The sequence below is a fragment of the Eptatretus burgeri genome, chromosome 6 (genome assembly GCF_056783735.1).
Source record: "Eptatretus burgeri isolate ZD-2024b chromosome 6, Ebu_testis_v1, whole genome shotgun sequence".
Classification (NCBI taxonomy): Eukaryota; Metazoa; Chordata; class Myxini; order Myxiniformes; family Myxinidae; genus Eptatretus; species Eptatretus burgeri.
The window spans coordinates 13,513,333-13,534,341 of NC_140966.1; the positions used below are offsets into that span (position 1 = coordinate 13,513,333).

General features: G+C 45.3%; 1 protein-coding gene across 3 annotated transcripts in view; it reads left to right on the forward strand.

Annotated features, from left to right (window-relative positions):
• The window catches only part of IGHMBP2 (immunoglobulin mu DNA binding protein 2), a 198,540-nt gene that overhangs the window by 49,280 nt on the left and 128,251 nt on the right, over positions 1-21,009 (forward strand). For all 3 annotated transcript variants that reach the window (XM_085884086.1, XM_085884087.1, XM_085884088.1), the window contains exons 5-6: positions 3,957-4,057; positions 7,706-7,872. In XM_085884086.1, coding sequence (XP_085740212.1) covers positions 3,957-4,057; positions 7,706-7,872 — 268 coding nt within the window. The remainder of the gene's footprint in view (positions 1-3,956; positions 4,058-7,705; positions 7,873-21,009) is intronic.

Sequence of the window (21,009 nt, forward strand, 5' to 3'; positions counted from 1 at the left end):
AATAAGTAGCAATTCAGTGGTGATAAGTTGTCTAGGAAATGTCTATTTCTTCAAGGGGGAAATGATAATTGTCACGTAATTCGATAGGGTTACGGGATAGGGTAAGTGTGTCTGCGTAAACCCCTTTTAGTATTCTCTGGAGGCTTGCCGTGACGTCACAGGACAGTGCTGCGGATGGCTCCGCCCCATGATCACGATTGGCGGAAGGCGACGGCGCAGGGCCAATAAAACGGCTCAATTGGAAGTGACGAGGACGGGAGGATAAAAAGGCTCTGTTCGGGGAAAAGGTGAAGAGGAAGAAGATCGGTACAGAAAAACCGTTCTGGTGGAGGTTGTTCTGCTGGGAGCGTGCGGCGTTGTTGCGCTGATTCGATCCTGGTTTTCATCGTGTCTCGAGGCCTTCCTGTGCCTCGTGCCTCACCTTGGTTGGCTCTGGGGTTCTGCTGGCTCGGAGTACGGGGTCGACCGGCGGGCGGACCTGCCTCCCTCTCCTGCTCGCAACTTGGCGCCAGAACTGGTTCCCTGGCGGCTGTGAGCGGACTTGGGCCAGGACCAGGAGGTCGACAGAACCACGGTGTCTCCTGCCCCTGACGAGCGCAACGCCAGCTCGTCCGACGCCAATCCAGGGACTGTTGCGTCCACACCACAGGCCAGCCTAACCACCAGGACCAGCTACGTGTGTGTGTGACCTTACAGTGGAGGCATGGGACAGACTGGCACTAGAGAAATTTTTAGCTGCTCTTCCTGACCCTGAGGTCCGAGCGCTAGTGGAGCTACAGGATCCACCCACCGTACACCGAGCGGCCGAGTGCGCGGCCAGGCTGGCCTCGTGGAGTCAGCCGGGTCGGGTGCCCGGGAGGCCATCGGTGACGATCCGACAGGTGGAGATCCAGGATCAGGGAGGGGGGCTGGGAGAAATTGGCATTACCCAAATGCTTCAGAGGATGAATCCTCCTGCTGAACCGCCAGGTCTATCCGAGGTGCCCTTACATTGGTCGAGTCCGGAAATCACTGTCGGGGGTCGGGGAGACTAGATCGGGCTGAGCATATAGGACCATGCTCGGCTGGTGAGATTGTGGCGAAGTGCCTCCTTTGGTGGAAAAAATGAATTGTGGGAAAATTGGCATGGGTTTGTAAGTTCTGCTGGGTTGTAGAGTGACAATAGGGACAATGGGTAATTGGTAACAAAGCTGGCACAAGTGGCTGTCCAATGGCTGGTGCGTGGATCAGGTGAGAAGTGCTGTGTGAGTTGTTTCAAGTTAAGAAGTGAAATGTATGGTGCACACGTTGATTTTTTATTGGACATGGTGTGGTAACAGGGAAGGTCATGGTCGGTGAAGTGTTAGAAATGCAGGTGTCACATGTAAGGCCGATGGGGTGGGGGAGTCATGTGGGTTTTGTGGGTGGGGATGATGTGCTTGTCCGCAGGGATTGCTGAAGCTCACGGTGAGCGGGCATTGCGACCCCCTTCAAGGAGATTCACCCCTGGTGGCTAATGGTGACAGTGTCTGGAAGCAACTGGGAGAGGGTCTGGTTGGGCGACCAAGGCGGGTAGGACCTTGGCGACCCAGGAAGGCCAGAGGAGCCAGTGAGACCCCTTCCAGTGTGTTGTACGGGGTTAGAGCTGATGGCTACCAGGGGGGTGGGAATCAAAGGGAGCGGGGCGGAGAAACGTCCGGGTTGGACTAAAGCTTACCTGTGGGCATGGTTGCACCTGAGATGCCCCCATCATCTTGTGGTAACCCACCCCACGGCCATGACGGGATCCAGCCTGCATCATTAAAATGGGGACCATGACCTAGAAATGTGATGATGAGCATGGTGTGAGTGTTGTGAAGATGTGCGAGTCCCACTCGATCCCGCACAACTTGACATGTGCAGCAAGGGCATGAGGTCCGCATAATTTTGGGGCAAGCAAATTTGAAAATTGGCTCCCCAGGTAACGCTGGGTCTATTAGCATCCACTGGGGGACGCGGTCAAGTGTAAATATCCCGTGAATAGTGTCGTTAAGGCTTAGAGTAGGAATGTAAAGTATAAGTGTTGTGTTTTTTTGTGGAACCTTTTGTCTCCCCTCCCCAGATCACTGGAAGAGTGTTGGGCAAGAGCGATGATCCAGAGGATGGAGTGCAACTTCGCTCAGTGCTCTCATGTGATAAAATAAAAAAAATATATAATAAAAAAAAAATGAATGATTGTTTAGGCGAGGATAAGGCCATAAGGGGGTAGTACATTAAGCAGGATGGGTAAGTTAGCTGCGGCTCGCTGCCCATTGCCCCTCCTACTTTATTTCGTTAGGTTAAATAGGTGTGAGTCAGTAAGTGTTAAGGCTGGTACGGTAGCGCCTGTGTTGTACCTTGCAGGAGCTGCGGTACCAGAGGAGGGGGCAGTGTTACGTTTGAGGGGGGGTATGCATTCAAAGGGTAATTAGGATGTTTAATTAGGTATGCCATGCTGTTCGAGTGTACCAGGATCTCGATGTAATAAGTAGCAATTCAGTGGTGATAAGTTGTCTAGTAAATGTCTATTTCTTCAAGGGGGAAATGATAATTGTCACGTAATTAGATAGGGATACGGGATAGGGTAAGTGTGTCTGCGTAAACCCCTTTTAGTATTCTCTGGAGGCTTGCCGTGACGTCACAGGACAGTGCTGCGGATGGCTCCGCCCCGTGATCACGATTGGCAGAAGGCGACGGCGCAGGGCCAATAAAACGGCTCGATTGGAAGTGACGAGGACGGGAGGATAAAAAGGCTCTGTTCGGGGAAAAGGTGAAGAGGAAGAAGATCGGTACAGAAAAACTGTTCTGGTGGAGGTTGTTGTGCTGGGAGCGTGCGGTGTTGTTGCGCTGATTCGATCCTGGTTTTCATCGTGTCTCAAGGCCTTCCTGTGCCTCGTGCCTCACCTTGGTTGGCTCTGGGGTTCTGCTGGCTCGGAGTACGGGGTCGACCGGCGGGCGGACCTGCCTCCCTCTCCTGCTCGCAACTTGGCGCCAGAACTGGTTCCCTGGCGGCTGTGAGCGGACTTGGGCCAGGACCAGGAGGTCGACAGCACTACGGTGTCTCCTGCCCCTGACGAGCGCAACGCCAGCTCGTCCGACGCCAATCCAGGGACTGTTGCATCCACACCACGGGCCAGCCTGACCACCAGGACCAGCTACGTGTTTGTGTGTGTGTGTGTGTGTGTGTGTGTGTGTGTGTGTGTGTGTGTGTGTGTGTGTGTACCTGGTGCCTTCGAGGGTTTGAGATTTGTATATTCATTGGAATTGTCTGTGTTTTCCCCACGCCCGAACCCACACCACCATCCCGTCGAATCGCCCCGGATCCCTCTTCTTGCCGAGTCTTGTTACTTCTGGTTAGAGAAAATAAACGTTATCAACTCGGTGAAAAGCGACTCGTGCCACCTTCCTCGTCCCGTTTGCGGTAGAGTGATTAGAACCGCCATCTTTGGGTTATAAATAAATAAACCGCCTCCATCGTTTCGGCTCATTCTACGTTGGCGGGACTGTTCAAGTCCCGTGGACGTCACAATATTATGCTTTATGAAAAAACATGCATACACACACACACACACACACACACACACACACACACACACACACACACACACACACACACACACACACACACACACACACACACACACACACACACACACACACATACACACATACACACATACACACATACACACATACACACATACACACATACACACATACACACATACACACATACACACATACACACATACACACATACACACATACACACATACACACATACACACATACACACATACACACACATTGACATTTGTTTGTGTAGATGAATGCTTTTAGTTCCTGGTTGGTGGTCATGAAAATGTTTATTGTCACTCCAGTTTACCTAAATAGTGGTTTATTGCATTAAAAATAACATCGTAAATATCTGATAAATGTTCCTCATTCATTTGTTCAAGAACTCTCCACTTGCTGAATAATTTTCGGGACGGGCTGCCCAGTGAACTCATCTCTGTGTTGTTCGGTAATTCTCAGCCCAACAAAGCACCATCTGATGCAGGTGAGTTTTCATGTCATTGTGCACTTTATGGAGATAACCTATGAGTGAGGGCTTGTCTGTGGTGTGAAAAATTTGTCGCACGCCATTTTTATTATCTTTTCTTTCACTGGTTAGTAATGATTGTGTTTGATCAATTATATCGGAGTTCTTTAGCCATAGTGTTTATTGAAACTATCAACTTGGAACAATTATTCACAGAGTTTAATTTTTATGCTATGGAGTCGTGTTGAGAAGAGCAAATTCGATGTTTTGTATTGAGGAGCTTCACTTGTCATTCCATTCAAATTTTTATGTCCAATGACTACGTTCAAATAATAGCCACCGTTAATCCAATCTTGATATGAGTTCCCTTTCAAGAGACTTCAAAGCAGGGGAAAGCCATTATATGCTCATCAAGCCTGCACAGTGGTTGCCAACCAATGTTTGGTTTTCAGTGCTGTTTCCTTTTTAAATGCTGAGCATCAAGCAAGGAAGCTGCAGGTTCCTTTTTAAAATTACGTATTTGTTATGACTCAGCCTGGGTTTGAACTGCTGACCTCTTCGACTTAGAGCAGACACTCTAACAGTCTAACTCTTTTGCCACATACTCTGATAAATATACTTGTGGTTGATGGAAAGGAAAATTTTGATCAAGACCATAAATTGGTTGGCCAGGCCTGACATTCAGCTTGAGCCATTTTCAGCAAAAATTTGTAATTTGGTCAGTGTCTCGAATAGTTTCCTCTTTTTTTTAATGTTTCTATTGCTTTTAATCCTTCCGATTTTTTTTGTTTGTTTTTTTACAATACCTTGTAAGCTTGTTGTCTGCGACCATCTGCGCAAAAATTGCTTACCAAAAAATTTCTTCACTAACGTATTCATCAAGGTGTCTACTAACACCTATCAATTAGTGCAAACCCAAATCCTTGTAGAAAATTCTGGGGAGGCAATCAAAGTTCGGGTGCTCAGAGGGCCTGCGCGAAAAAATCGGAAAATTAGCTTTTGCCAATATTGACTTGTGGGATGTTTAACTCGGGGTTTTTTGGGGTGCTGAATTGATTCCAACCATTATTATTGAGAAAAAAAAACACTCCTTGATCATATACAATGTATTTTATTGACATTTTTAACAGAACTGTGCTCAATGGAAATGTTGCTCCGTCAGCTTTTACAACCTTATTCATCAAACTCCCCAGTATCTTCCTCACTCCTCTTGTCATCCACCTGGTTTATGTTCAGGCAAGAGTTACCATAACAGATGCCACAAGCAGAAATACACTTGACTCCTTGCTTTTTACAACAGCACCTGAGTGAGCTGCAGTCCCCCGCACAGTTGCAGCTGACTAACGTTAGGAGGTAGTCTGGTGCAATGGGGTCTGTAGAAGGGACTGGTGCATATCCTTGCTCAGTGAGTTGCCATCCATAGTCTCGGGCATCCAACGATGGACTTTGCAGCATCAGCCAGTCTCTAGTCTGGAGGTAAGCTCGGAGAGAGTGCTGTGCTGCAGCTCCTGTTGTCGGGGGGAGTTTCTCAGGTTTTATGCTCCCAGTAGCAGCTCGCTTGCTGAAGATGTCGAATCTCAAGTCTTCCAAGTCTTTGTAGGATTTCCCATGGAACATGAACATGAAAAGATCACAGCCTGCTTTAATGATATCACCTTTCTCAGCTCGGATGTCCATAAACACGTCCATTGCCCTCTCTGCTTCATCAGTCTTGTAGAGCTTGCTTAGCAAAGTTGGTTTGCAAAACCCCAAAATTGCAGACACTGTATCGCAGCCAGAGAAGCTGTGCAAGAAGATGAGATATCTCTGGGAAGGCCTCCCGGATCTTTCCAACATTGTAAGATGTTTCTTTGGCTGTCGTGAGGAAGATCGGATGGTCTGCAACATGATGAATCAGCATAACCAGGACGTCTGTGTCCTCAGCCCTCACCTCGACAGGGGACTCTCTTGCCTCATGCAAACATCACGGTAGATAAGATGCTCTAATGGTGTTTGGGAAGTAGAGCTGGAGCCAGGTGAGGTACTTTGTCCAGATGATATCCGGCGTTTTTTCGTCCTGTCTGAGCATCGGCCCTCCTCATCTTGTTCTATGGAAATAAAATTATTGTTTAGAAAGCAAATTTGAGATTATTATTGTCGTTTTTATTTGCAATGCTACTTCCTTTGAATGATGAATAAAAAAAAAACTTACGATTAGCTGTTTCAGTTGCAGTGGATATACTTCTCGCACGACTGTACAACTGTTTTACAATCCACATGGTATCTCAACTTGCTGTCTTCTCCGTTGTTCCAGTCCTCATTTAGTCTCCCGATCAACGCCGCATCGCCCACAAGCTCAGAATGTGATAATATCTGTGGGTGGCCTTTATTGGAGACTTTTGAGAGCGTATGCTTTTCAATCCCGGAACCACCACAGATGAAACACCTCAAGCCAGGTTCAGTCACATCCTTGTCCATACTGTCCTAAAAAATGACATTTTTTGTAAACAACAGACAGTACATGAAATTTTGACACAAAACAGACAGAACACACATACAGTGATGTGTTTTAACATCAATAGGTCCACTCTACGTTGAATATATTCAACTTCTGTTGAGTACGGTACACAATAATTTTATAGCTAAAAGCTCTTTGCTGATGTCAGCTAACGAAGAGAATTCTACTGAGCATGAGCACAAGTATAACCAACAATATAGCAGTGGTTTCAAAAATGTATGCTGGTTTCAGCACAATTTGAACAATATGAATCAATTGAGCCAAATTACCACAAAACACAGTCCGATATAGCTAAAAATGTATCATATCAATATTTTACGGCCAGGGATTCATTTTTCCTCAAATCTAATGGTTAGAATCAATGCAGCACCCCCAAAAAACCCGAGTTAGACATCCCACAAGTCAATATTGGCAAAAGTTAATTTTTCCGATTTTTGTTTTTTGCGCAGGCCCTCTGAGCACCCGAACTTTGATTGGCTCCCCAGAATTTTCCACAAGGATTTGGGTTTGCACGAATTGATAGGTGTTAGTAGACACCTCGATGAATACGTTAGTGAAGAAATTTTTTGGTAAGCAATTTTTTCACAGATGGTCAATACAATTTGCTGAAATTCCCAAACTATCCAGCCTCTTTCTTTTATGACCTTTGATGTCTCATTTAATTATCGCCTGGATAGCCTCTCACTGTTGCTGAATGGTCATGTATATTTTTGTTACATGAAGGGATGGGGATAGTAGGCGTGGTTTCTCTTTACTTTGTCAATGCCCAAGTTTCCATTGTTTCTTCTTATTTTTTTAAAAAATCCATGGGCATGATGGTGTATTTGGACATTTCTAAAGCTTCCTTTATTTGTCGAACCTTTCTGAAACTTCCTTTATGTTTTTTATACTGTTTAAGGTAGTTGGTAATAACTTTACCATCCATTGTAATTTTCCTTTGTGTACCATTAATTTAAATAGATATTTAGAAGAGCTACAGTACCTTAATGACATCACCTCGGGTATTGTTAGTGCGAGGCAGAGGGAGAGTGCGAGGCAGAGAGAATGAAAAGAAAAAGCGTACTTGGGGAATGAAAAAGCGTACTGCATTGTTTTCTCCAAATTTATCTGATCAAGGTGGATCACAGAATAGTTTTTGAGCTTCTCACTCAGTGATGCATTTTTTCCAGAAACAAAAGTAAGATTTGTAAACCCTGCACTGGATGACTCTCAGAAGGAGGCGGTGGTGTTTGCATTGAACCAGCGAGAGGTTGCAGTTGTCCATGGACCACCTGGGACTGGAAAAACTACAACAGTGGTCGAGATAATTCTGCAAGCTGTACAACAGGGTCAGAAGGTAAGATTTTCATTGCATACATCAAGCCTGTTGTGTTGCTTTGCCATGCTATTCATGTAATCAACTATTGGGAACCTTGCAAATCTGACTTCTCACAGTTACATACAGCTTGATGATTAAAAAAACAAAACTTTTACAGTGAATTTTGCGATGAAAATTTAATACATCTGTTAAAAACCGCAATGTATATTTTATATACACTACCGGTCAAAAGTTTTATAACACTCACATTTTTCCAGTTTTTACTGAAATTTAAGCAGTTCAAGTCCAGTGACCTGAAATGGTACAAAGCTAAGCGGTAAACTGGCAGAGGTTACAAAAAAGTTTAGGTTACCAAAAACTGAAAAATAATGTAAATTTCAGAGTTGTTAAAAATGGCCCTTTTCAAGGAACAAGTAATGGGTTAGCAACTGCAGCTGTTCTGCAGCAATGGAAGTAAATTAAGCCTTGAAAGTTGATGCAAACAATTCCTACAGGTGTCCCAACTTTTGTTGATTAGATACAAACACTCTGTCTGTATAAAAGCAGTGTTGGAACAGACTGTGTTGCTACACCCTCTGAAGCATTATTTTGACAATATTACACTGCAGGAAGTAGTATATTGCTATCATTATGGCAAGAAAAAGATGATCAACAAAGGAAGACAGACAGACAATTATAACCCTTAAAACTGTCGGTCTTTCCCTTAGAGAAATTTCAAAGAGGCCAAGGTGTCAGCGAGTACAGTTTCCCATACCATCAAAAGGCACTTGGAAACGGGAGGCAACTCTGACAGGAAGAGGTCTGGCAGACCCAAAACCAGAACACAATCAGAAGATAAGTTTCTGAGAGTCAACAGCTTGCGTGATAGGTGGCTCACAGGACAGCAGCTTCAAGCACAGCTTAACGCTGGTCAAAGTAAGGAAATCTCAGAGAAGAGAAGACTTTGAGCTGCAGGTTTGACAGGTGGAGGGGCAGTAAGAAAGCCATTGCTAAGATGGCAAAATAAGAAAAAGAGGCTTGCCTGGCCCATTAAGCACTGCCAGTGGACTACTGAAAACTGGAAGAAGGTCTTATGGACCAATAAATCAAAATTTGAAATCTTCGGTTCATCACGCAAGGGTTTTTGTATGCCGTCCAGTTGGCGAAAGGATGGTTCCTCAGTGTGTGACACCAACTGTCAAACATGGAGGAGGAAGTGTGATGATCTGGGGCTCTTTAGCTGGATCCAGAGTCGGCGACTTGCACAGAGTGACTGGCACCCTGAACCAAAAGGGCTACCACAGCATTTTGCAGCGCCATGCAATACCCTCTGGTCTACGCCGAGTTGGTCAGGGGTTCATCCTACAGCAAGATGATGACCCAAAACATACCTCGAGACTATGTCAGAACAACTATAGAAGAAAAGAACAAGATGGTCAGCTTCAAATGATGAAATGGCCAGCACAGTCGCCAGACTTAAACCCCATCGAGCTGGTTTGGGATGAACTGGACAGATGGGTGAAAGCAAAGCAACCTACAAGTGCAACACATTTGTGGGAGCTTCTGCAACATTGTTGGGAAGAACTTTCCAAACAATATTTGATTTCCATTGTAGAAAGAATGCCATGAGTATGAAGAGATCAGACGTGCTCCAGACGTTTGCAAGAGATCCGACGTGCTGCAAACGTTTGCAAGAGATCCGACGTGCTGCAAACGTTTGCAAGAGATCCAACGTGCTGCAAACGTTTGCAAGAGATCTGACGTGCTGCAAACGTTTGCAAGTGATCTGACGTGCTCCAATAAAGCAAACAATAAAGCTGAAGCTGAAATTATTTTTCTCATGAGTCAAACAAAATTTTCAGATATATTAATATCGAAGGAGATATTTGTTCTGGTCTTCTTATTGTCAATGTTGTTTTTGTTGCTGTCGCTGTTGTTTACAGGCCCTCCCATTTGAGGATAATGTTGATCCTCATGTTGAGTAAAATGGAGGGTTCAAATTTGTATTGTCAAAGAACTGCAAAGTGAAAAGACTACAAACAAAACGGTAGCTTTGTTAACAGAAAGCAAAGACCTGGAAGTGGTATTTACTCTCACTTGCACAACACCGCAAAGAGATTGATATTCTTGGCTTTTAAATCCTTTAGCATGAAAATATCCTTTAAAAGCTCACCTCTCCTTCCTTTGGCTTCAACATCTAAACAAAAACTACAGTCAAACTTCGTTCTTGTACATACGAGGTCCGTCTAAAAAGTAACGGGACTGAGCCTGCTGTGTGCTCCACTTACACAACTTGAACTAGAACGGGCACTCAGTAGAGCGCATACCTTCACCTTCGCTACATTTTGCCCCCCGCCCCAGAAACCGTTGATTGTGAGGGTATTTAATCCCATACCACATCTGCCATCTCGTATGTGTTATGATGGCTTAAAAACATTAAATTTCCTGTGTCATATAGTATATCACAAGATTGGGCATTGAATTCACAACATTTTGGCATTGGTTGCATGCAAATTGGATAAAAATCGACCGCACTCTGGCAAAATGACGATTTTGACCTTTTCATGACCTCGACCTTGACCTTTGTACTCTTAATTTTGTAATTGGTATTAGAGTGTGGGGAACAGAACAGTCAACATTTTGGTGTTGGTTTCATGCAAATCGGATAGGAATTGACCGTGTAATGACTAAAACCGCACATTTTGCAATGTCGTGACCCCCCCCCCCGACCTTTGACTCCCAACCGCTAATAAGGGTTATCACGTCATTGTGTCATGTCACATATCACAAGATGGGGCATTGAATTCTGAACATTTTGGCATTAGTTGCATGCAAATTGGATACAAATTGACCGCGCTATGGTAAAAAGACGATTTTGACCTTTTCATGACCTTGACCTTGATCTTTGACCCGATCGCTCCCAAAATCTAATCAAATGGTCTTCGGATAATAACCAATCATCCCACCAAATTTGCTGCGATTCAGTTCAATACTTTTGGAGTTATGCGAATAACAAACAAACAAACACACATATTCACAAATAAATAAATAAATAAACACACAGCGATCAAAACATAACCTTCGCAACAAAGTTTGCGAAGGTAATAAACTGGTTACGTCACAGTCTTTCGCAACATTCCAGCAATATATATGATTGGTGATGGTTGACTGCGCTCATTGTGTGATTTTTTTACAAGTCGTGCTTTACACATTGTCTAGTCTGAGCCTTTGCGCTGTGAGTCGTTAGCAGAGAGCCAATCTGAAGTTTCTTGCCAAGCTTGGCAAAACACCTTGCGAATCCCTCGCAATGCTGCAGCAAGTCTACGGGGAAGAAACGGTCACATACACGTACATTTGAATGGCATAAGAGGTTCAAAGAGGGACGGGAGGAGGTTGAAGATGATCCACGGTCTGGAAGACCTTCAACGAGCAGAACGGTGGACAACATTGAGCGTGTGAAGCAGATGGTGCACGCAGATCGTCGACTCGCAGTGCGGATCAACAAGGACACTTTGGAGCATCATCACTGAAAATCTCGAAATGCGCAAGGTGTGCGCAAAGATGGTCGCCAAGCTGTTGTCCGAGGACCAGAAACAGCAAAGAGTCATTGTCTGTCAAGACATTATTGAGCACCTCAAGGACGATCCAGACCTGCTCGGGAGAGACATTACTGGCAATGAATCGTGGATATTCGAATACGATCCTGAGACCAAATGGCAGAGTCGTCAGTGGAAAAGTCCTGCATCACCAAGACCAAAGAAAGCAAGGATGTCGAAGTTGAAGGTCAAGGTGATGCTCATCGCGTTTTTTGACATCAAGGGCATCGACCACTTCGAGTTTCAACCACAGGGTCAAACAGTGAATCAATATGTGTACAAGGAGATCCTCCGGCCCCTCATGAGATCAGTCCGAGACAAGAGGAGGGATCTGTGGGAGAACAACGCCTGGGTGCTCCACCATGACAACGCCCCTGCTCACAGTGCCCTGAGCGTCCGACATTTTCTGGCGGAGAAGAACGTGCCAACTCTGGAGCAACCCCCGTATTCGCCAGACTTGGCCCCTTGTGAGTTTTTTCCTATTCCCCAAGCTCAAGGGGGTGATCAAGGGGACCTGATTTCCTGATGTGGAGGCCATCAAAAGGGCTGTGACGACGGAGCTCCGGAGGATTCCAGAAGAAGCCTTCCTGGGTTCATCGAAGCGTGGAAGAAGAGGATGGACAAGTGTATGAGACTGGAGGGAAACTATTTTGAAGGGGACAAGCTGTGATTTCAATATATTTGCTGGAATAAAATTTCCGTGAAGTCAGTCCCGTTACTTTTTAAACGGACCTCGTACATGGGTGGATGAACACCGAAGCCTTTGTATTCATCATGCGTTAACAACCATACCCCACAACTTTGAATTGACTTGTTTCCCATAAGAATCTTGGAGTTTTATCTCGATGGTATTTTAATGGGCTGCTTCCAAACTTTGTGAAGCATTTCATTTTAAAAAATGAGATTGAATGACAAAACATTCAGTTGTGTTGAGGTATTGTTGAATTGCGAAGCATCAGAGCCAATCGTAGATATGGCAGCACCCAAAAAATATACATTCAAGTTCAGAGGTTGTATTTTTTCTTAATTAATGAGGGTACCTAACCTTTCAGGCTCTGTAATCTTGTTTTTCTGCTGTTTATTTTTTATTCCGCTGGCAATTTTCGGGATTTTTTTTGCTTTTCAATTCATTTTCTCGGCAACTGTTATTCCGATTGACACGGAATTTTCACTGTGGCATGTCTTTTTTTGGTAGAATTTTTACGTGATAATTTTGATGTCATAGGTCGTCAGGTCAGGGTCAGGTATGGGAGCATGTGCCAGAACAGCGCGTTGCTGCGTCCACTTTCCGCCGGTACTCCGGGGGCCTCCGTCTGGCCATCCCCCAGGCAGATGCCAGGCCCATCCCCATCTCCTTGAGATGATGGTCAACCTGCTGCAACCATGAGGCACGTGGTCGGCCCACTGGCCTCCTCCACTCATGAGACTCCCTCGCTGAGAGAATCTGGTGAGCAGGATCAGCGTCAGGAAAACGGGCCACATGTCCATACAGCCGCAGCTGACGCTCACGGACTATGCAGGTAACAAATCTCATCCGAGTCTCTCTCAGCAACCGCTCGTTGGACACAAAATCCGACCAGCGATAGCCAAGGATTCTCCGAAGAGACCTGGTACCAAAGGAATTAAGTCTCCGTCTCAGATCCTTGGTCAAAGTCCAAGTCTCGCACCCATAGAGCAAGACTGGAAGTACCAAGGACCTGAAGACTCGGACTTTCGTCCTCCCGCACAGGTACCGGCAGCGCCACACCCCATGATCCAGTGAATCCATGACTCCCCAGGCCCGACCCAGACGTCTATTGACCTCCGGCTCACAACCTGCGGAGACATGAATATCACTGCCAAGGTAAGTGAATCTATCCACGACCTCAACATCCTCACCACAAACAGACACAGACAGGACAGCAGCATCCAAGATGTCACCGAAAGCCTGGATCTTTGTTTTGACCCAAGAAATCCGTAATCCCAACGGCTCCGACTCCTCATTCAGCACCTCGAGGGCCCCCAAGAGGATGTCTAAAGTCTCCGCAAAGATGACTGCATCATCTGCAAAATCAAGGTCCGAGATCTTGACATTGCCAAACGATGCACCGCAACTTGATCTCTCCGACATCCTCCCAAAAATCCAGTCCATACAAGTGCTGAAAAGTGTGGGGGCAAGTACACATCCCTGACGAACTCCAGTAACAACTGGAAATAAGTCAGAGGCGGTACCACCACACTTCACAGCACTCTCAGTACCAGAGTAGAGTTCAGACATCAGATCGATCAGTTTCGGTGGCACCCCACGAAGACCAAGAATCCTCCAGAGGACATCCCGATTCACTGAATCGAACGCTTTACAGAGATCAACATAGGCTGCAAGCAGCCCCTGCCGAAACTCTCGTCTGCGTTCAGTGAGGACACGAAGAGCAAGGATACGGTCAATCGTTGACCTCTTTGGTGTAAAGCCTGACTGCTCTGGACGCTGGTGCTCAAGCAGATGGTGGCGAACCCTATCAAGAATTATCCGAGCAAAGACCTTGCCCGGCACTGAGAGCAGCGTCACCCCTCGGTAGTTGTTGCAGTCTTGGCGATCACCCTTCCCTTTCCAGAGAGGGACAACAAGGCCCCTCTTCCAGTCAGTTGGGATGATGCCTGTGTTCCAGGCAGAGCACAAAACTGCATGCAACGACGCGAGTGCAGCATTTCCACCAGCCTTGAGAAGTTCAGCATGGATGCCACAGATCCCTGGAGCTTTGCCCCGTTTCAACTGGTTCACCGCAGCCCGTGTTTCCACAAGCGATGGTGGACCACAGTTGATTCGAGGGTCAGCAACAGGGATTGTAACACCCTTGACGTCCAACTCGACAGCTGGGGGATCAGCCTGGTACAACCGCTCAAAGTAACCGGCCCAGCGGGCCTTCACTTCAGACTCCTCTGTCAAGAGCCTACCACTCTCTGCTCGAACTGCAGTGCTCCGAGGGATGGGCTTGGATGAACGTAATGCGCGAATTCCCCTGTAAGCGGGACGAGAATCACCTGTCCACAGGTGATGCTCTACCCCCTCACAGATTCCTCGCACATAGGCCTCCTTGTCCACCCTCAGTGCACGTACAGTTTTACGCCTCAGCTCCCTGAACAGCTCAGCTCTGCCATTCAGCCTGGCCCTGCGACTCTGGTCAATGGTATCCAGTGTCCCTTGAGAGACAAAATTCTTCTTTGCCCTGCGGTGAACTCCAAGGCATCCACCGGCAACATCAAGGACGGTGGTCTTGAAGGTGCTCCACAACTCTTCAGGACCCCCAAAGCACCCAGACCCCCAAGTGTCCACTCAGCCTGTTCGCAAACTCCTCAGCTACTCTCTCATCCCTGAGCTTGGCAACATCCAGCCTAGGCTGGGATGGTACCATTCTCCAGGATTTAAGGTGCAGCTTTAGAGTTGCTACAACAAGCCTGTGGTCAGTATTGAGGAACTGAGCACTCCGGTAGACCCTGCAGTTCTGGATCATCCTCCAACGACCGTCAATGAGGACATGGTCAATCTCCTTTGCCACACCGCCAGCGTTGGAATACCAAGTCCAGCGATGAGCTTGCGGGCGCTGAAACCATGAACCAGCCACCCTAAGTCCATGACTTCTTGCAAAGTCAAGGAACTTAGTGCTATTCTGGTTCATAGTTCCTGACCCATGGGGACCAACACACACCTCATAACCATCCCTATCAGTTCCAGTCGATGCATTGAAATCCCCCAAGACTAGAAGTGTATCTCGTCTGGGGCACTGATCAACCACAGACTCGAGTGTGGCGTAGAATGCATCCTTCACGGTAAGATCACTCGCCTCAGTCGGAGCATAAATAGAGACCAGGGAAATGACACCTAAGGAGTGACGAATCCTTAATCTCATAATACGCTCGTTGACCGGTGTTACCTCAATTATCATTGGGGTCAGCTTATTGGACACAGCTACAGCAACTCCTTGGGTATGGTAACCATCAGAGCGACCAGACCAATAGTAGGTGTAACCACCCACCATTATCTCGCCGCAATCCGGTCTCCGAACCTCAGAGAGAGCTGCAATCCCGATGTCCAAACGCTTGAGCTCAGATGATAACAGAGACAGGTGATCATCCTCTCTTAGGGATAGGACATTCCAGGCACCCACCCGAAGGGACCGCCTCAGGTTAACCCAAGGAGACCGCCGTCTGGTGGACGACACCTCAGCACCACTCCGACACACTCTCCCGCAATCTGACCCAGGGATGTTACCCCGTGGTTTCCCTCCTATCAAAGATTGGGGGTCCCGAAGGCTTTGCCCCAATCCCATCATCCGGTGAGCTGCCCTGCGAAGGGAAGCTGCACAGGAGGTACTCCCACGGAGTGGGTTTTCAGATTTTTTTGCGTTTTGCGTTTTGCGGAATGAAGCGTTTTACGGTGGCTGGAGTGCAAATCCTGCCACCAACCTCCTAATAAGAAGTAACCCAACTGCAGGAGGACGTCCGCAGACACAGTTGGGCACTAGATATGGATGGCCGTTGGCTCACAAGGAGCTCCTCCGCCCTTTGACAGGTTTTGTTTTTAATCCTGCTGGGTGTCCATATCCAAACACCCTCCTCACCAGAAAACCTGGTGGGGGAGACGGTTTAGTCGCCGACAACCCGACCATGGAACAGGTTAGTACAGGTTTACATGGTACCTGTAGCAGGTCACAGATCGAACCTGACCTGACCTGATAGGTCGTGCTACGGGCGCCATCTTTGTAAAACCAAAAAACTTTGGATGTCTTCTTCTCTGTAACCGCTCACTGGAAAAAATTGAAACATGGCTCATTATCAAGATCTCTGAAAGGGATATAATGGTTGTTAACCTTGACATCATCAGTGAATTGGTATCCCGATGAAAATTCAACATGTAGAATACTGCATCTGAAAAAACTGAAATTTCTTGAGCATCATCTATGCAACAACTACAGAAGAAAAAAAATTATGATGTCATAGGTCACGTGGTTCGGCAGCCATATTGTTTTTTTATCCCCCGCCGCGTAGCGGAAGGGGGATATTGTTGTCACCTAGGTCGTCCGTCCGTCCGTCCGTTCGTCCCTGCGTCAACATTTATAGCTGTGAGTGTGATAACTCATAAACTGTTCGCCATGTCGATTTGAAATTTGGGTCACACGTGTACCACCTGGAAAGGAAGAACCCTATTGATTTTGGGTGTGGCCGGATCCAAGATGGCCGACTGGGGCAGCCATCTTGAAAAAAATGTTTTTTCGCCATATCGATTTGAAATTTGGGTCACATGTACTACCTGAAAAGGAAGAACCTTATTAATTTTGGGCGTGGCCGGATCCAAGATGGCCGACTGGGGTGGCCATCTTGAAAAAAATGTTTTTTGTAATAAATGGAAAAACGCTTATCTGATTTCAATTATTTTTGGTTACTACGTTCCTCACCCCCCTGGGGAACTTTTTTGAGATGATGACCAAATGGTGTCTTGTTTCCAATTCACTTCTCTCATTATCTGGAATATGTATGACCTTTTTCATTCAATGGTGGGGGTTTCCCCATCTCTGATGGTTTATTTTTTTTACTTTAAAAACAAATTCTCTGTAATGGCTGAACAGATTGAGGGGAACTTTACAGGAATGACCACCTTTCCATTACAAAGAAAAAGTTCCATTGCCTTTTTGACGTCGGTCACATGGTTAGGTGGCCATATTGAATTTACCCTAAAGCCTTGAAAAAATCCTCTTCTCCAGAACGGCTGGACAGATTGAGGTGAAATTTCACACACACCTTCCTCAAGACTTGGGGATATAAATTTGTTGATGAATAATTGATAGGTTACATGGCTTGGCAGCCATATTGGATTGAAGAAAAATCTTAAATAATGTTTTCTCTGAAACTATTTATCCTATCGAAGCGAAACTTTCCAAGTAAGATCTAACGCCATTACTGCAAATAAAGTAAAAATTGTCACAAGTCACGTGGTTTGGAGGCCATCTTGAATCGAAAAACGCACCTCACTGGATTAACACGAAACTTCACAAGCTTGATCCCCGACCCCATTGGAGGCAGAATATAAACTTGTGATGTCATAGGTCACGTGGTTCGGTAGCCATATTGGAAATGAAAATTAAATACTTTAAAAACCTTCTTCTCTGAAAGAGGGAAACGGATTGAGGCGAAACTTTACACACGTTCCCCAAGACATTGTTGTACAAGTTTGTTAATGACAAATGAATAAGTTACATGGTTTGGTTGCCATATTGGATTTACCCTAAAACTTTAAAAAAATCTCCAGAATGGCTGAACAGATCGAGGTGAAACTTCACACACACACACCTTTCTGAAGACTTGGGGATACAAGTTTGTAAATGAGTAATTGATAGGTCACATGGTTTGGCAGCCATATTGGATTGAAGAAAAATATTAAATAATATTTTCTCTGGAATCACTGCAGCAATCAATGTGAAACTTCACAATTATGATCTTGTAGGCATTGGGAATGTATGTTTTAAATTTCAACCTGATCAGCCACATGGTTTGGTAGCCATATTGGATTGAAGTAAAATATTAAATAATGCTGACTCTAGAACTGCTTCATCAATCAACATAAAATTTCACAATTATAATTATCTAGTAGACATTTGGAATATACGTTTTATATTTCAACCCGCTCGGCCACATGGTCTGGCAGCCAGAATTAATTAATTGATTGAATCTGAGAATGTATTTTTTTTTAATAAGGCTCACTTGGCTGTGCCTGGATGGGTTTGAGAGTCGAGGATTATCAATTCAATTGATACTGCCAATGTCCCCAGGAAAAAGGGCTAACTGTGTACTTCATAAATAGATTGAATGTGGCATGTTACTCGGTCCATCCATCAATGATGCGTCATAGAGAGACGAGTGGGGCTTCATTAGACTCGGGGGCATCCCTCTTTACCCTTTGGACGCATGGTGCACACATTTATTACTTCATGTTCATGTAATTTAATTACCAATTCAATTGATACCAACAATGTCCCCAGGAAAATAGCGCTAACTGCATACATATGAAATAGGTTGTATCTGCGTGCTACTTGGTCCATAACTCGTCAATCCCATGTCGTGTAGAGACGTGTGGGGCTTCATATGACTCGGGAGTTCCGGTTTACTCTGTGAAACCATGGTGTCAACATTTATTACTTCGTGTTCAGGTTATTTAACATCAATTCAATTGATACCAACTATGTATTCAGGAAAAAGGGCTAAGTGCATACATAATATAAAGATTGAATGCAGAATGTTACTGTCAATAACTCATCAATTCCACATCATAGAGAGATGTGTGGGGCCTTGTTGGACTCAGAGGAGTCCCGGTTTACCTGTGGACCCATGGTGTCAACGTTTATCACTTCATGTTCAGGTTATTTAAATGCCAATTCAATTGATACCAACAATGTCCCCAGGAAAAAGGGCTAACTGCGTACATAATAAACAAATTGAACACTTCGTGTTACATGGTCCATAACTCGTCAATCCTGTGTTGTATCAAAACAGGGTTTTGTCAAAGCCGGACGTCTTGGTACCCTGGTCATCACTGCCAGCAGTTATAACGTGGCACTTCTAGTGTTAATTATATTTGTATATGGATCTAAAGTGAACTAGAACGGTACTCGTAGAGCGCATAGTCTCTCCTCTCGCACTCATTCTGAACAAAAATACCATCGTGTACTGAACATGCTGCTATCATGGCCCATATACCCGTATCGTCCATGACCCTATTATGTCACATAGTTTTTTGGTATGGGTTATGAACATCATAAATTTATTCTTCACTCACATTGGGTCATTTGAAGTTTCAGATTTTTCTGATAATTTCAATTCAACTAATTATAGCTGGAATACCACTTCACCGATGATGTCATCATTATCATTCTATATACCCCATGGGGAGTTGATGACATATGCCGTTTCAATTTTTTTTCGTTGAGTGGTTTTGGAGAAAATGATGTCCAAATTTTTTCCTTTATTTCAATATGGTTGCCATAACCATGTGACATCAGAGTTAGCAATAAAATATTCTCCATGGGGAGTCCCTCTTATGTTAAAAGTTTTGCATCGATCGGTCGGCCAAGCTATCTCATATCCTCCTCCCATCTTTTCCAATTCTCAATTTTATTTTCACAATTTTCTCTATAAACAGACGAGGTGTTAATTTCAATGTCCTGCTGCTGCTGCTGTTGCTTTCCCAACAATTGAATCAGACATGAGATCAGGATTCTTTCTCTAGACAAATATCACTGAACAACAAAATTTTTTTACTGGAGATGTGTAAAGTGATTTAGACTAATTTGGGTACGCTGATTTCAAAAATCATAACCGTTTTGCTGTATCACGTCAGGATTTTCAGTAACAGAAATATTCCCATTGCCTAGAAGTCAGGATTTCAATGAAATTTACAAAAATTCATTTATTCATTTATTTCATCATGAATGCTTCAAAATTATAGAAATTACAGAAAAACTCCACTAGAATGTAATTAAAAATGCTTTAGGCATTTGGCTTTGCGTTTGTGCTGCTCTGTGTCAGTTTCACGATGCAGGAACCAGCAGAAATCGCCCATCATGTTCGGGTTGTGCCGCCCTTGGTAACGCGTCTCCATGAGTGAAATCTCTTGGTGGAATCGCTCGCCGTGCTCGTCCGAGACTGCTCCCAAGTTGTCAGGGAAGAAGTTCAGGTGCTGGTGTAGGAAATGGATTTTCAGGGACATCCTGGAGCCAAGTTTCCTGAAGGACTCCAGCAGCTGCTGCACTATTTCTTCATAGTTGTCCGCGCGCTCGTTCCCCAAGAAGTTGTCCGTCACTGCTTTGAAGCTCCTCCACGCTGCCAGCTCTTTGGGGTTTAGAGTTGTCGGAAAAGTTTCGTCCTTCATAATCTGTCGGATTTGCGGTCCAACAAAGACACCAGCCTTGATCTTGGCCTCCGACAAGGTGTTGCCAAACTTTTCCTTGAGGTATAAAAACCCACGCCCATTCAGATCCATTGCCCATACAAAACTTTTCATCAAGCCAAGCTTTATGTGGAGTGGTGGAAGGAAAACCTTGGCTGGGTCGACAAGGGCGACATGCTTCATGTTGTGTCGACCAGGTACATGCTCTTTTCGCTCTTCCCAATCTTTCTTCGTCCAGTGATTCTTGTCGTCTCTGCTATCCCAGAGACAAAGGAAGCACATGTATTTCCTGTAGCCTGACTGCAGCCCTAACAACAGCGCCACCACTTTCAAGTCTCCGCAGATGTGCCAGTTGAAGTCATTGTACTTGATGGAATCAAGCAGCTGCCGCATAGTCTCATAGGTCTCTGTCATGCCGAACGCGTGAGCCAGTGGGACTGATGGTTTCTCGTTGCCATTGTGGAGCAAAACAGCCTTCAAGCTGTTCTTCCCCGAGTCGATGAAGAGGCACCAGTCTGCAGGATCGTGATCACACCCAAGTTCTTTCAACAGACCGTTGATGTCACTGCAGAATGTCATCGTGTCTTCCATCTCAAAGAACTCAGCCATGTCTCTGTGACGTGCTCTGAACAAGGATATCTTGGTGTTAGGTTCAAGTAGATTCCA